Below are 16,920 nucleotides of genomic sequence, written 5' to 3' on the forward strand. Positions count from 1 at the left end.
CAGTGGGCAATTTATAGGTTCAGCTTCACCTCTTAGTTGCTATGGCAACTATCAGTGAGGTTATTCAACTAGTATATGTGGCACACACTTCATGCGTAGGAAAACAACGATAACAGAGCTGGAGAGAAACAGTGTCAAAGCAAAACCCCAGCAACTGTGTTCGAAGGTGTGTGTCAGTCACCCGTTATGCAATGCTACATCACTTTTTTTTAAGGGGGTTAATGTTTTTATTATTTGTCCCCATAGAGGTAAAATGAATCAGTAGGAGTTTCAAAAATGACCATCAGGACAGGAATGCAAGTCAGCAAAAAGATGCCTTGAAAAAACAGGCCATCTTTGAATTGATGAAAGTCTTCAGCTATTTCCACACCTAATATTTAACGGCTTAAATGTATCATGATCTGTAGGCAGAAGACCTAATAGGTCTATTTAGGATTAAGAGTAATTATAATTGAATTATTTACATTTGTATGTGAATGTATGCATATGTGTATGCATTTACCAATCAATTCTGTTATTTGTCTTGTTTAGTTTTATCTTTGTTTTCATTGCTTTAAATAAACCATTTCCAAATCAAGTATTTCTGGTAACCCACTGTGGTAAGGTAGTGTCAGCTGCATGAATGAATGAATGAATGAATGAATGAATGAATGAATGAATGAATGAATGAATGAATGAATGAATGAATGAATGAATAGGACAGTTGTCAGCACCGAAGCCTGCAAGTGACTGTTCTTTAACAAGTGAAGGAGTGTGTAAAGTAAAGCATGTTGGTATTTGTCTAATGTAGACTACAATGGTATATTTTGCCATTTTTAGCCCATTTTAATCACCTCCTGGGAAATTGTGTTAGTCAGACTGGCAGCAGCACTTACTGACATTAATTTAGTGATTAGACAAGTGAAGTTTGAACAGTGCATTTGCTACCGTGTCAAAACATTTTGGTATTTTCATTCTCATATTAATTGACTCAGTTCTCACATCATTACATTTTGCAGTTAACTTATTTTCTCGTAACAGGCACAAGACTCAAACATGCTGTAATTCAGTTTAGGCCCCGAATTTCAAAAAGGTGATTCTTGGGTTATAGTAGAAGCCTTTTTTGACAATGTCATCAACTCTGAGGAAGCACCACCAACAGTCATGGAACCGTATAATGGTTTCAATGTAATTCCTAATACCAAATGGTAAAATAGCGTATATTTAGCGATATACAGAACTTTTCTAACTTGATTAAGGCTCAAAGGGCTTTACAATGACAAGTCGCATTCTCCCGCGCACACACATTCACAAACTCAATTCTACGCACAAAAGCATTGAATTTCTTTTTTTTTTTTTTGGGATCACCATTGACTGTAATAAAGTACTGAGCTGAGTGACCCCTCCCACTTTTGTTTTTCAAATAGGAATTACCAAAATTCTAAAATCTCATAGGTTTTTTATTGAGAAATAGACAGCTATTACTCAGTCAATGTCTTTGCCAGACTCACCTGTTTTAGCATGGCCTGGCTAATCCTAATTTTCAGACCGCCTTGAACCAATCAGTGTTTACTGACGTCATCTGGCTCCAACATGGCGCCATCCACATTGCGAAGAAATGGCGACTGAATTTACTTCATTTTGTTGAAACCAGAAGCAAACCATTTTCTTTGGGTGATGTCACACTCACTCAATCCAGGTCTCTAATACAGTCAATGGGTATGACCCAACTTTGAACCCAGTCTCCGAGCACACCTGCTAACATTTGGCTACTCAGGTGGTTTAGCCCAAGCTGCTCCATGTTTTAGCAGGAATTATTCCTCATTCCGTTTTTACCAATGGCAAAACAAACATTTGGTAACCATGAAAATGAATAAAATCTTTTATCAAGTGTGTCCAAACAGTAGCTTACCTGCTTCAATTACCACTGTCCCAAAGCAGGATGCTTTGCCCACCTGATTGACTGCAGTTACACAGTATTTTCCACCGTCACTTGTTTTTGCAGATTTGATGAGTAGGCTGTGTCGTTCGCCCTCCACCTTTACTAAAAAATTTGCGAAGCCTGAGACATCAACGTTGTCCTTAGTCCATGTAACTTCAAGAGTAAAAATACAAAGAAAATAAATATACATTTCGTATCTGCCCACATGAAATGAGTGACTTAGTATCATGCAGTTAAATAAAAAACAAAAATACGGTACCAGTTGGTATGGGGGTTCCAGCGATGATAGTTTTTAGTAAGACATCTACACCAGCAGCTGCTATAGTGTCCTGCAGAGGAAACTCAAACACAGGCGCCTCCATTGGGTCTTCTTCGGCCGACACATAGGAGTCATCTGAGGAATCTACACATTTTTAACAGAACATAATTAGAAAGCTATTGTCCCTTTGATTGTTAATGTTTACAACCAATTTAATCCTTTGACACATAAACAACATATCCTGTTTGACATATGATAAGTCTTTGACAGTTCACGCCATCAACATGAATCTGTTGATTCTGATGCGGAGAAAAGTGTTTTCAGTTTTGCACCAATATGCAACACATTACTAACGTAAAGTGTGGCAAAGTGGTGCAAAACTACTTTTCTCTGCAACAGAATCAGCAGAAACACTTCAGTACTGTAAAGCAGAAGTGGGACCAAATCCTTGTTTTGCACGTCCCAAGTAGGTCTCAAGTCCTGAGTCAAGTCCTAATTCAAAACAAGCAAGTCCCAAGTCAAGACCAACCAGTCTACAGTCGAATGTTTCAAGTCAGAGTAGTATTATTTACACAGACCATGTGTCGTATTTATTTTACGAACTTTTGCAAGAATATTAGGCGTATTGCCTCTGAGCTCATTCATCCCCACTTCAAATACTCAAAATGATTTTTTATGAAAAAAACCCAGTTTACATGACAAGAGAACCAAGGGAAAGTCCAGATACTAAATACCCTCACTACAGACCAGTGATGTGCGGTTACGTTTGTGGCTGATGTCAGAAGGCTAAAATCCAAGTCAACTCATAAATTATTAAGGTTAAAGTCTGAGTTAAGTCATGAATTACTGCTGTTAAACTCCAAGTCAAGTCTAAAGTCGAAAAATTCATGATTTGAGCCTGACTCAAGTCATGTGACTCAATGCCACAACTCTGTTGTAAAGTGTTACGCATCAGAGCAAAGCTGCTTTTCTCCACCTCAGAATCCGCTGCAATTATGTTATTTCAGTAAAAAGTTGAAAGTTACAGTAGCCTGTAGCTAAAGCTCCTTTGTCAAGAGTTAAAACAAACCTAGCTCTGGGGACATGGGTCGGGTCCGTCGGGTCTTTCCTTTTGTCTTTAGATGTTGTCCCTCTTTGACTGTGGTTTTCTGCTCGGGCTCAGTTGTCTTCACGGGGACATCCACTTCCATTTTTTCCTCTTCAACAACAATCGTTGGGACCTTTACTTTAGAATCAGGTTTGATTCGCTCAAGTTCCATTTTGTCATCTGTTGGGGTAACCAATGATGCCCTCTGGGCTTTTGGAGGTTGCTGAGGAAGAGGATCCTGCAAAGTGAAAGTCCTTTTTTGGACCAGAGGACTCTCTGGTCTGTTTTCAATTTTTCTTAATGCCACCTCTACTGGTGTCTTTCTCCCTGAAGTGTCAGTCTTTTGTGCGGATTGGACCACCGGTTCTTGAATAAGATGTGGATCTTGCATTCGTGTTACCCTTTGAACAAGCGGACTTGGTGGCCTTCGTTCGACCTTGCGCAGTGTCATCTCCGTAATATTTCTAATGGGTGACCCCTCCCTTTGTTGCTGGTGAAGTGCTGGCGAAGGCGATCGCTGACTGATTTCTGTGACTGGGCTGACTCGGTGTAATTCTCTCACTAACCGTTGTCCCGGTAAATCAGACAACTGCATTGACTCTGGGAGTCTTGCTGAATCTGGATGCCTACTCAATATCGAACCATTATTTGTGGTATTTTGGAACTGGGATTGATACGTTTGTTGTGGTGTTTGTTGCATCGGTTGCTCGGCTATCACCTTTTCTTTCTTCTCCTTTGCCCACTGCATACGTTCCCTCTCTTGAAGCTTATGCAGCACTTGTGGAGGAATGGGCTCAATTTTCCTTAAAGGTTGTCGCTGCTTGCTCTTTAGGGTGAGTTGTTCAGTAGAGAAAGATTTTTTCAGATGGGGTTTTCCAACAAGCTTTTTGATTCGCTGGAGCTCTTCTGTGAACTTGTTTTCAATGTCCTGTACTTTTTGGGTGTAGCGAGGTTTGTCCTCCAGTGAGGCTGCTCTCTGCCGAAACATTGATCTCCGCTCAGCAGCATCTTCTTTCAGAGCCTCCCTAAGATCTTCCCTGGAACTCTCCCGGGAAATGCCCAATCGGCTTCCACCATCATCTGAATCAACTGACCCAGCAAGATTGAACCCTGCCCAGGACCTTCCAGAAACAGAACCTTCTGGAAGATCAAGACTTCGCCTTCTCTCCTCTAAGCCACGGACCTTCTCAAAAACCTTGGAGCTTGCTCTTGAGAGCTTTGGAGAAGGTCTGAGAGGAAAGTCTTTCCGGGAGTATTCACTTTGCGGAGTTTGTGGTCGGGTGTCGGGGGCGTTGGATTGAGGAACAGCTTTAGGCTGCTTAACTTTTTCTTCAAACTCCCCTGGCACTGTATCTTGGTATTCAGTTGACAGGATGATTTTCTTGCGCGAACTGACAGGAGTTGTTGAACCGGAGCGACTTGGCATCGGAGAGGTTGTAATGCGCTTGCCCAGTCTTGGGGACGGTGGGGGAAGGACTTGGGGGGTAGATATTCCTGAAACCTCAGATTGGTTCCTGAAACACAGCCAGAAGACTGAATCAATGGGTATTTAGACACAAAACCATTTTTTATGATTTTAAAAAAAAAAACTTATTTAAATATGAATTTTTCTCCTTGCCTGGTGGAGTAATACTCATTTCCATGTGGTTTGTCAGTGTCCTCTGCACATCTTTCCATCACTGTTTCTCACATAAAAGAAAATATTTATTATTTTAAATCATACATCAAAAAATCACACATCAAAGATATATTTTAGGATGTCTCTATTCTTTTGCATTAAAAGAATGGACTAAAGCGAGTTCAAACTGACCCTGTTTGCAATTATATTTGCATTAAACACAAATCTTTATATACGTTATGTGTAAACCCTGAAAGGTATCAGATAAATATTTTCATTTTTGTAAAGTTTGACGCCAACAAAAACTTTTATTTAGCAGTTAAGCTAAAATATTACCTATACTTAACAAGTTCGTAGACAAAACCTGAGTAACAAACAAAAAAGTCTGTTTTTTGTGGACACTTCAATATACCATGTTTCTTCTGGCACCATTTTATAAGGTGCCAGATCATAACAATAATTGCTGGATGGTAAATATTTTTTAGCATTTAAAATCATCACAATAGATTTTTCAAGTGTTCCAAATTAGTGCAAACTGCGGTGAAATCACATCGGGGTGAAGGTAATGCCTTGGTGGCATTGCACCCATATGGGGGTTGACCCATAGTTTTTGGGTTGTCTGGGCCCATGGAGGTCATAGACAGGAGGAGCGCAGGTGTGTCTTACAGTCCCCTTGAGCCTCATATGGCCACCTCAAGGGATGTCATGAAGATGGAACGTACAATTTTTGTCCATGTAATAAATGGATGTAGTACTTGTGATGTACAAGTGATGCTGCCGTACGGTGCACTCGGGGCACACTCTAGTCATTAGTGAGGTGCATGCACTCGCTCCTTCCTGACTGTGCACAAATGCTGCAAGCACAGGTAATGCAAGTGACAGGTCAGTGCCCATAGGATGCCCAAAATATGATTTTAAAATTTCATGGGGGCCATCCTTACAGATTTGCCCATTTTTCACCTGTAGACAGCCTGTTTTCAGCTGTAAAGGCCCTTGGGACTAAAGCATGAGCAACTCCGATTGTGTTTAATGTTTTCTCTTTGAAATCCAGATCAGATTTTCAACCAAGGGAAAAGCAGAAGTTGGAAGCACAGCTGTTACTTGTAGGGGCAGTCTGGCCTTCAACATCCCCACTGTCTCCTTTGGTGTCCAGCTGGTCTCCGCCTTCATCATCTGTGGATTCAGAATCTGAAAACAATGTGAAAGAGAAGGAAGACATGAATAAATCATTTGATTGTAGGACTATGAATTTAATAAGTGTTGAACATTTAGAAAAACATTAAAAAGACAGATCCCAGATGAGTGAAAAAAAGAGAATGATGTGTTTTAAAATGTTTGTTTTTATGTGAGAGGAGTTCAAACCTAAAAAGGTTTCACATTTAACTGGTCATAGAGAAAAGGGTTACCGACTCAAAAAAAAAAAAAAGAACATGAATTTGAGGCTGTTTGGAGGAATAATCTCAGTTTTCTCCTTTGTGCCATTCTGAAATAGCTCTGGCTTCAAAGACAGAGGGAAAACTCGATCATCAGCAGGACTCAAAATAGAAAGCTACAGCTACTGAGTCACCGCCATCCAAGCGGCTCTTATGAGGCGTTTGCCTCCGTGTGGGTGGAATCCTAAAAAAGACCAATTATTGTTCTCCCACAGTAACACGACAACAACAACAAAAGCGGCTTACTTTAAAAACGGCTGACAAGACAATAAAGTTTCTCTTTCACTCATACTTTGAATTCTGCCACTTGGTAACTGGAGTCACAGCAGAGATGTACTGCGCTCACCTGGACTGTGTAAAATGTTATAAAAGCTCAGGTTATTTGTTGCTCTCACTGTCCTTTTTCTCACCACAGCACCTCAAAACCTCCACTAGTGCACATAATTGTTTGCCCACAGAGGCTGCAGCTGGAATTGAAACAATTTAAAGTTATAAGTAGATAAATATTTTAAAGATGATGCTAAAACAAGATAAAAAATTTGGTTCCACTAATCTGTGACTTCCACAATGTATACAATATCTCTCAAAATGTGAGAAAAGCTCATGTTTTAGGGATTTATTCAAAAAGTATAAACTTGAACTTCTCATTTTACTTTAAAAAGAAAAAAAAAACACAAAAACGACAGAACAGAATAATTTAACAGCTATGAAACAATTTGTAAAGCGATTTTTAAAGCAAGATGTACTCTGATCACCCATCTTCCGAACCCATTTCAGGGTCAAGGGGCGGGAGTCAACCCAGCTACTGTTGGGCAAAGGCGGGGTCCGCCCTGGCCAAGTCACGCCATACACTCACATTCACACCTAGAGGCCATTTAAAGTCACCATTTAACCTGTGATGCATGGTTTTGGACTGTAGGAGGACGCTAGACTGCCCGGAGTACATCCATTCATGCATAAGGAGACAACTCCACAAAGAAAAGCACCCAGCTGGGATTTGAACCGGTGCCTTCTTGCTGTGAGGTGAAAGCGCTAACTATATCACCATCGAGCAGGCGCTGTGCTCTAATCAATTTACTAAAAATACTCCAGAATTTTTAAGAGCCCAGAAACAGCAGCATTTTGGGGGGTTTAAAGTTAACTTGTCTTTTTTCATTTTAATTTTTTTATTCATTTTTGGTATCAGCAATTAACAGCAGCATAAAATAATGTCTAAAAATAAAAACAATAAAATAAATAATAAAAGTCTTATAAAAAAAACAGTGGCCAAAGTTTATCCCCTGGGTTCTCCAGGATCAAAAATTCAAATTAAGTTAACCACTTGCTGCTCACTGGCCTCTCAGTCATTCCTCCTCTGGAACGCCTTTAAAGCGCCTCACTTCCACCTGCAGGGGGAGCACTCCTGCTCTGAGTTGAGGATATTTGTCCTCTTTTTTGATTGTACCTAACATATGGCTCAGTAGAGAAATTGTCCTTAATTTGCACAAAAAAGTAATAATAAATAAAAAATAAAATAAAAAAACATTTGCAAATAAGTTTGTAATTTTTGTTTTTTGCAGCAGTTTCATGTTCCAGCCTTTTTTATAATGATCAATTAATGTTTCTTTAACATTAACTATCTTTCATTTTAAATTCTCAAAAAATAATGATTGTAAGTTAACAGACGACAACATATTAAACACGTCTTTACACAAGAGATCAATTTTGAGCTCTGTGTCTCTCTTCAGGAAAAGTTCCATAATCTAAGAACTTCTGCTCTTTGTTTGATCACACAAGCAGAAATGTGTTTAATGTTGCACCATAACACTTTATTTTTGTAAGAATTTAATGTTGTTCTCCTTTCAGCATACCCCACAGTGAATCAGCTTTCCCTGACTCACACAGGTGGTTTGGCAGAGTTTTCCTGTATTTTTTCCGGGCTGGGGACCGGCACAGGGAAACCCAGATTTGATTTCTACACAGTTAGAAAGCATGAAGGCTCTGCCACACTGAATGAGGCCTGGTTTCCAATCCACCAGGCAGCCAACTGAGCCATCCAGCCACTTTTTATGAATTTAATAAAGGTTTTTATTATTTTTTAGCTTAGAGTAATCTAAACCATGTTTTTTAATCCTTTACATTTCAGCTGTTACATTTGTACCATCCATTGAACTGCTAATGCTCTGAACAAGCTGTTTATCTCCAGATAACTATCAGATAGTAACATCTCTTTGTCATAAGGAGTTTCTGAGAAAACACCAGATCATGACTGCCTTTGCTTTGGGTCTTTCCCAGCGCCAAAGATTTCAAACTGAACTGCAAACAGAAAAAGTTGAAAGTAACATCTGCATATGAGGTTGAGGGGTTTTAATGAAGGCTCCAGCATCTATAGCTTCCACCAGCTGAGAAAACATGGCCACTTGTTGGGCAGTCATGTGATGTTTCTGTCAATAGATGGCTGCAGATGTTAAATGACGTTTATGGAAAAAAACAAGAATTAGAGATAATATTTAATATAAGTGAATATCTTTTCTGCACATAATTTGACGCCTTTTCTGATATGCTCGCTGAGTTGTTTTTTGTTTTTTTTCTGTCTTGTTTTACGTTCAGCAGCAGGGTATTCCCTGAGATCCATCAGGGGATCCGCGCCACTACTATGCACCGGAACAAGAGAAAGGCTCTGTGAAGTCATCAGCAATTTGAATCCAAAGCAATTCTCATCTGCTTTAACTCACCTAAAACAAAGGTCTCTCAAAAGAGAAGAAAAACAGAAAAAAAGGCACTTGTGTCCATGGCATAGCAAGTTAGAGCCTCAGCTACTCGTCTGTGGGAATAAAGAGAAAAAAGGAATCCAGAGAGAAGACCTTCTGCAGATGGAACGCATGTTACCCACTATAAAGGAGACCCCCCTGTCCACACAACGGCCAGCGACAGTGCAAGCATCTTCCCCCGCGGAGCTCCAGCCCACAGGCAGTGCATGCAGAGAGGCAGAGAACCCGGTGGGAGTGATCCAGCCCTCCTGAGATCAGCCTTCTACTGTGCCGGTTTACATTTTTCATTTTTCCCTTCCTCCTCATGTGTCTGCGTCTTGTTCCTCAACTGGTGTAATGAGCAGATGTGGCGTTGCCAGGAAAGCGAGAGACGGGGGTGGGGGGGGGGGGGGGGGGGATGCCGCAAAAATGAAAAAAATAAAGGTGCTCCTCACTCCTCTGCGCTGGCAGAAGACTGTTAGCAGCAAATGTGTCTTCGAGTGTTGACCACAAGCACTGCTGGGTTCAGGAAAAAATATGAAGCTAATTCATTGTTGTCCATAGCTGTTGCCTCTTTTTTTGTTGTTTTTTGTATCATATTTTGTACTTTCCAAACATTTAAATACATCATTGTGCTACAAATAACAATAATGTCCGACTGACATCAGAAAACTGGTGCTGAGAATTAAAAACCTTTTTCACATTTAGCTTGCATTTTCAGCTTATCACTATAAAAAAATGCTTTTTTTTGTAATTGCAAGCATTAAATGTAAGCCAAATGTTGCAATCATGAGGATGATTTGTTGATTTCCCATCTCAGGTCATGAAGAATGCCTTTTGGTTGCCTTGGCAACTAATATTCAGCTGCTTTTCTCAGATCGATGGGCTTTCTACATTTATGTGTGAGGCATTGGCAAGAAGCTTTGTATTTTTCACATCATAGACATAATTAATGTTGACTATCCGCAAAAAAAAAAAAAAATAACCAAAAGAGGATAAATGGAAGGAATTTTTTAAAATGGTCAAATGAAAAATGCATTTAGCTGGAACAGCTTTCCTCTCTGCTGCTGCACTGTGGCATCATTTTAATTATTTTTTGTTGTTTGAGTTTTTAGCGGGTGCTAATTACATTCAGAGAGATTTTGAAGTTGAACATACAAGTTAAATGGAGATGTGAGGCTAAAGCACTGGATTTTTGTCACAACTTTGGTTGTATTTGTTTTTTTAAATGCCTCAGTGTTTTAGAAGAATTGCCATTGGTTGTCCTGCAACTATTCAGTATTAATATTTGTGAATATCAAAAGTTATTTGGCAGTCAAAAGCAACATTCTTCCCGCCCTCGGCAACATGTACTCAAGTGAGCACTTCCAATGAAATGTCTACATATAAGTCAGGGTTAATGGCTGACGAAGTGTGCATTATCACTTTTTAACGCACCACGTGGAAGCCTGAACTGTCCGTGGCGAAGTGCGTTAAAATGTGATAATGCACAGTTCGAAGGCCATTAACCTGCTTATACCATGGTCACTAAATAGTAACAAGTTTTTAGTCCTTAATTCTTGGGGATTTTTTTCCGATTTGGATCGCTTTTCTCACAAAAAGCGGACTAGCATACCACACCACGTAAAAAGTCAGCGTCGCGCCGCACCACCGCTGCAGTCAAGATTCGGCGATATAAAGCGATATATATATATGCTGATCTTTCCGATGGGTTGAATAAAGCATCAGTTCAGAGAGAAAGTTCACGTCTTACTGCTTGTTTTTGTCCAAACGATGAAGCAAAAGGTTGTTTTAAAGAAGCCAGCGCAGTGATACAAAACATTTTAGCTAAGTGACCGGAACTTCTTTTTTCACCGTGCGGTTATCCTGTGGTATATCTCTTTTTAACGCACACCCAGCAGAATCGAGTATTCACCTGGACCATGGTATAAGCTCATGTAAACATGCGTTGCAGGCGTCTGTGTTCAAAACTCTCAAATTTATGCATTGCTACGCAGGTTTCTACGACCATTTTTGGATTCTATGTACAAGATGTGTGGCCATTGGACACACGTTAGGAGTTAAACAGGTCAAACGTTGACCAATCAGGGTCTCTGGTTGAGCGCTGCAACACAACGCCTCAAACACACGGCTGCCAGAGACCACTGCCCCTGACACTCTCTGATCGCATCTCTGTACATTGACTTAACCTTGGTACTGGGCGCCCCTGTCCCACAAATCACATTTGTTGTAGGCATAGTTTTACACACCATGAATCTGTGGCTATCCTTCAGTGATGTCACTGTCACAGTGTAGATAGATTATTCAAACAATTACCATTAGCTTAATCTTTTTTTTTCTGCCATTTTTAGTTGAGGTCTTCCTGCTCTCTGAAGTGGTGTAAAAAGCTACTAGAATATATTGTCCAGTGGAAAATAAAATATCAGATTCTGCGTGTTGATTCATTCATTGGAAGCATCATAGTCATGTAGGGGGTTTCCGTGGTGTAGCTCTAGTTGCACCTGTTCACTCACAGGCATGTTCCAGGAGAAAAGCAACATGTCGGGGAAGCTCTCCAAGTACGCTGGACAGGAGCCACTGTCACACTCTGGTTCTGTCTAAAGTTCCAAAGACTCTTTAAATCATTACTAAACAAGCTTTAGACATGTATTAAAAATCAAACTTCCATTTGATTCTGACATGTATACATTCAATTTGGGTTGACAAGGACTTCGATCGTCAACAGTAATTGATATAAGATATTAGTGTGAAGTGTTCCCTTGCTATATTGTACTTTACCTTTAGCAGTCTCGCCGATTTGTGGATTAATTTTGCACAGTTTGCATGCTTTCCTTTTTCACAGCGCATTGTGTATTGCATCCTGATTGACTGTCTACCAATCCGTTCTCCAGTACAGAATGTGTTCAGCTTGTCAAATTTAATAAATCTTCGATACAATCAGATCTTTTCTTTTTCATGCTACAACAGCGGTCCCCAACCCCCAGGCCGCGGACCGGTACCGGTCCGTAGGTTATTTGGTACCGGGCCGCACAGAAATAATAAATAACTCACATTCCTTCCATTTTATATATTTTGGAAACTTAAAGATGTTTGAGAAGGTTGCGTCAGGAAGGGCATCCGGCGTAAAACATTGCCAAATTTTCCATGCGACTCGTTCGCTGTGGCGACCCCTGATGGGAGAAGCCGAAAGTGGAAGTAAAGATGTTTTATTTTAAAAAATTGCCTGATTCTCTGTTACATCAGTCTATGTGACTCTTGACGCAGGCCAAGGTGCTCTTCTCGGTCACCTGATAGATTACCGCTAAAATGAATAAAAAAACAAACGTCTTTGGAAAGTTTTTTTTTGCCAAGGGGAAAAGGCCCAGCCAGGAGACAGAAGAGGAGCCTTCCACTTCCAAAGACAATGAAATCTACATTTAATAGACAGTACTTCTTTTTTTACACCTTGGGAGCCAGTTTAGCTCGTGCTGGTTTGCGGCGCCTTCCGTCCGTGAAACCCGGGTTCGACTCCAGGCTGCTCCCTGTTCCCTTCTCTACCTCTGCCGGTTCCAAGCCCGGTTAGAGAAGGTTGCGTCAGGAAGGGCATCCGGCGTAAAACATTGCCAAATTTACCATGCGACTTGTTCGCTGTGGCGACCCCTGATGGGAGAAGCCGAAAGTGGAAGACTTCTTTTTTACACCTTGAGTGTGGGATGGAGAGAGGATGATGACACCTGTGCAATGTACGATGACATGCTTGTCAAAATAAAAGCCCAGAGTTCGTCTTGACACATATCTCTTCCTCCTTCATCGCAGCGTTGCTACAATAATCGTCCGCCACATCTTAAAGACTGGTCCGTAAAATGTTGTAAAATGACGTCATACTGGTCCGCGGCGTTAACCCTTGTGCTATCCTATTGGGTCAAAATGACCATCGACGTGTTCTCCCTACCATGACAAAGGTGGATAAAGATGGAAAGATTTCATGTAATCCATGGACACCAGTGAAGATCACAAATCATTGTAGAAAAAAGTTCAGCGCACTGTCTAGTGGGTCTAGATGACCCAACTCCCAATTTCAAAGTGCCTAGGATAGCACAAGGGTTAAAAGGGTTGGGGACCACTGTTCTACAATACTGGACTTATTTTCTATCAACGATGAGAGTTTAAACAACAGAGAAAAATGTGAAAAATGTTCATGTCTGTCTGAGAAAAGTGTATAAAATGTGAGAGGTTTTACTGCCTTAAAATATATAATAATTATAGGAATTAAGGATTACTACTTTGAGGATATAACCTATTGAGAGTTATTTTAAAGTATTGAATGAGGGAACACTGTTTTGTGTTTTGCAAGCTCATTCCATATGATAACTGTAAAAACACCCATGTCGGTCTATAGTGCCATAACTGTGTTTTATCGTCACTTGATTCTTATTTTTGGGGTTCCTCTTAACAAGAGAGATATTGGAACTATTCTCACCTGCAAGAAAATGTCAAATCTGAAGGTTTTTGAAGCCAAAAGGTACGTTTTTAATCTGCTCAAGAATGTGTCTGTGGACGGGCCAAACCCTTCAGATAAACATCTACATCTGAAAATAATAATGATTGACTCTACCCCTTTCCTTTTGTAACCCTTGTGCTATCTTAGATGACCCCCCCCTTACATTGACGTGTTCTCCCTACCATGACAAAGGTGGATAAAGGTGGAAAGATTTCCTGTAATCCATGGACACAAGTGAAGATCACAAATCATTGAAGAAAAAAGGTTCAGAGCACTGTCTATTGGGGTCTAGATGACCCAACTCCCAATGTTAAAGTGCCTAGGATAGCACAAGGGTTAATCTTCAATTTCCCTCCTCCTACTTCTTGACCCCTCCGCCTTTTCTTCCTTTTTTTTCTTTTACTTTTTTTGGAACCTCGTCACCGTCCCTAAAGTCCCACTACGATCGTCTTTTGATCTATTTTCAATTATTTAATTATAACTTTGTCGTTATTAGCCAAAATCATGCCTGTCCTAGTCGCTTTCTAAGACACAGTTTCTGGGGAGCGGCAGGAGTTCATCAAAAATTCACCTCTGAGTAGTGGAAGGGACCATTGGCAACCCCGCCCCAATTTTCCCTCCCCATTGCTGAGAGCTCGGAGCAGGGAGCTTGTGGTTCACCCACCGTATTTTCTGTGCCACAAGTAATGCTTGTTTTCAAGCTGCATTTTTTGCGTCTACTCCTGATTCACAATGTTTTGAATTGAAAAATACTCAGAAATGCAGTTTTAAGCTTAATATTCTTTATCTATGTCCACCATTATCAGAAAAATGCCACTAGAACAAGTTAAAAACACAAAAAACACAGTTGTCATCGCACTGGGTCTTTAATACTCCACTCTTTACCTCTCTCTTCTCTTTTCCATCCCGTCCAAAAAATAAATTTATGCAAATCTGATTACTATAAATAACTTTTAGCCTAAAATCCACTAGGGGTTTATACAAATATGGACCTTGTGTGCCCATAACCCCCTATTTTGACAGCAAAAACTGTCCAACACAAAAGGCCATCAGAACAAGTAAAAAAAAAAAGAAATTAATAAATCAAATCATAATTTAACTCAGACATACGATGGATTTCTGTTAATAAATTGATTGTTTTTGCGTATCTGTACATGCAATAACTGAAAACCATGAACAATTGGTCAACCCTAAAAGATTAAAACGTATCACAGGGAAGGCAGACGTATCCCACATTTCCTACCCGTGTACCCGGATGATTCAAACCTGTTTGATTCTCTGACAAACAGAACGAGACTGGTAAGTCATGGAGGGCTTGGCTAAAATTAGCAGTGATGTCTTGCTGTGTAACAAGAGAAATGCTGGTCTGCTAACATCACAAAAATCTAACGCCAGGCACATTCCACTGTATAAATAACTACGGAGAGATCGAGGACGAGGGGCGGCCGAGAAAGAGAGATGAACGGAGAGAGGGAGAAGAAGTTCATTGAGTGATGGGACAGCTGAAGTAGACGCATGGCAACCCAGCAGAGAACTGCACCAAATCAAAGGGGAAATGAGGCATCAAAAGAAAAAAATGTCCCTTCCAGCACCAGTAACGTGTTTTCTGTTGATGTATTAAAGCCTATAGGTTGCTTCTTAAAGCAGAATTCACAATATCACACCTGTATGTATTTGTGGAAAGTGATATCTTGTCTTTTCCCTTTCCTCTCCAACAGCAAAAAGTCAAAGCAGAACGACTCACTACGTCAGTCACCTCTTAGAGGTCATTTCTGTCCCCTATCACCTTATGCATTCTTAGAACAGATTTCTACGAAAATAAAATTTGGACCTAATCTATGACCACTATAAGCTGCACTGTCAATGAACGGTCTATTTTAGAACTGATGTCATATTTAAGGTGCATTGAACTATAAACCACATTAAGCAAAAGAGTCACAGTTAAGTCTGTCAGTCAGTCAGACTCTGATGTGACACGCTACACGTTAGAAGCCGAAGCGTTAGCTGTGTTAGCGTATTCATGATCCCTGCAATTCCCAACCTTGTTTACAGCACTCAAAAAAAAAAAAAAAAAACAGACAGATATTCCTAAAACAAACATTGCTGTGGCTATGCTAACTCCTAATCTTGTTAGTAACACGTACAAAAACGCAGTCCGGCAACGCTGCACGTTAGCCGTGTTAGCATGTCGGACCAATCACTGTCGAATGGTTTCAACATGGAAACGCCCGTCTCTTGAAGCAATGTTGAGGGACTTTGCCTCATTTCGCGAGAGCTGGGAGTAATGCGTTTTCCATGTGTGCCGTCACATCTTGAATCGTCCGGTTGTTTTAGTCTATGTTAGTAACATGTAAAAAAAGGTCAACATGGACTACATGTCAGCCAAGTTAGCTGACGCAATACTCAAACTTCTAAAAAAATAGCTGATACAAACATCAGGCCTGCTGTAACTACGCTAACTCCCAACTTTGTTAATAGCAAGTTTACAAACACAGTCTTACACCTTATCGCATTTTAAATCACACCCAACCTTGCTTGGACTGGGATTAATTAAGGTGGAATTAATTTGTTTTTTTTTGTTCTAGTTCTAGTTGTACGAAAAATACGAACTTAAAACAAAACTCAGCAGTTTACTCCAATTTGGAATCAATGTTGATTCATTCGTGTGTGTTTTTACATGTTAAAGAAATTATCCAATCACATGAAAGTATTTGAATTTGGAATAAACTTGGCTTTTTTAAATTCGAAAAATGTTCTGCATTACTTGAAATTCTTTATCCTTCCATCTGTTTTAGTTTTCTAAAGCACCAAGTAACAAGGAAAGTTGTCCAAATTGGATCCATACAGAAAGCTAGAAACACTACAACAATATTCATTTCAGTCAGACAACCCTTGCAGAATAATATTTATTTCACAACATCTTTAGGTTGGATTTCACAACTTTGTTTTGGCATAAGGCTCCGTTCAATTCCTTGAGATAATTCTTTTTCCTTAAACTTTCGGGTAACAAACCCCGTAACGGAGCCCACAGGTGGAAGCCGGGGGGGAGGGAGGAGCGAAAAATGAGCGCTGAAGGTAAGAGAGAATGAACAATTGTGCACCTGACTTAAATAGGAGGCTGAGCAGGTGAGTTAATTGACTGACTCGCCCTAGGGGAGTAACCTGTAACTTTGTCGAGTGTGCCTGCCCGAAATGCGACGAGTCGCTATTTCAGATGTTGTAGAATTTGATCATGGGGCTTCATGTAAAACAGTCTTCATTCTGCAGTCCACCATAATGTGTCGGCCGGCTTTTCTGGTGCTTTAGGTTTGAGCAAACTAGGAAAGAGGGTACAGCAGGATTCACAGACTACATTTGGGGACTTTTTCCAAGAGGAAAGTACATCTAAAACAC

At 40.3% G+C, this 16,920-nt stretch overlaps 1 protein-coding gene across 2 annotated transcripts in view; it reads right to left on the bottom strand.

Annotated features, from left to right (window-relative positions):
- LOC101174306 (striated muscle preferentially expressed protein kinase) overlaps positions 1-16,920 on the bottom strand; it is a 52,432-nt gene that overhangs the window by 26,516 nt on the left and 8,996 nt on the right. The window contains exons 1-6 of one of the 2 annotated variants that reach the window (XM_023950760.1): positions 9,033-9,390; positions 5,987-6,073; positions 4,886-4,946; positions 3,250-4,781; positions 2,181-2,324; positions 1,892-2,074 (exon numbers count right to left, since the gene is read on the bottom strand). In XM_023950760.1, coding sequence (XP_023806528.1) covers positions 1,892-2,074; positions 2,181-2,324; positions 3,250-4,781; positions 4,886-4,946; position 5,987 — 1,921 coding nt within the window. In that variant the 5' untranslated portion in view covers positions 5,988-6,073; positions 9,033-9,390. Of the gene's footprint in view, positions 1-1,891; positions 2,075-2,180; positions 2,325-3,249; positions 4,782-4,885; positions 4,947-5,986; positions 6,074-9,032; positions 9,391-16,920 lie in introns of those variants that run through there. The other variant, XM_023950761.1, reaches the window with a different exon arrangement.

The sequence above is a fragment of the Oryzias latipes genome, chromosome 21 (genome assembly GCF_002234675.1).
Source record: "Oryzias latipes chromosome 21, ASM223467v1".
Classification (NCBI taxonomy): domain Eukaryota; kingdom Metazoa; phylum Chordata; class Actinopteri; order Beloniformes; family Adrianichthyidae; genus Oryzias; species Oryzias latipes.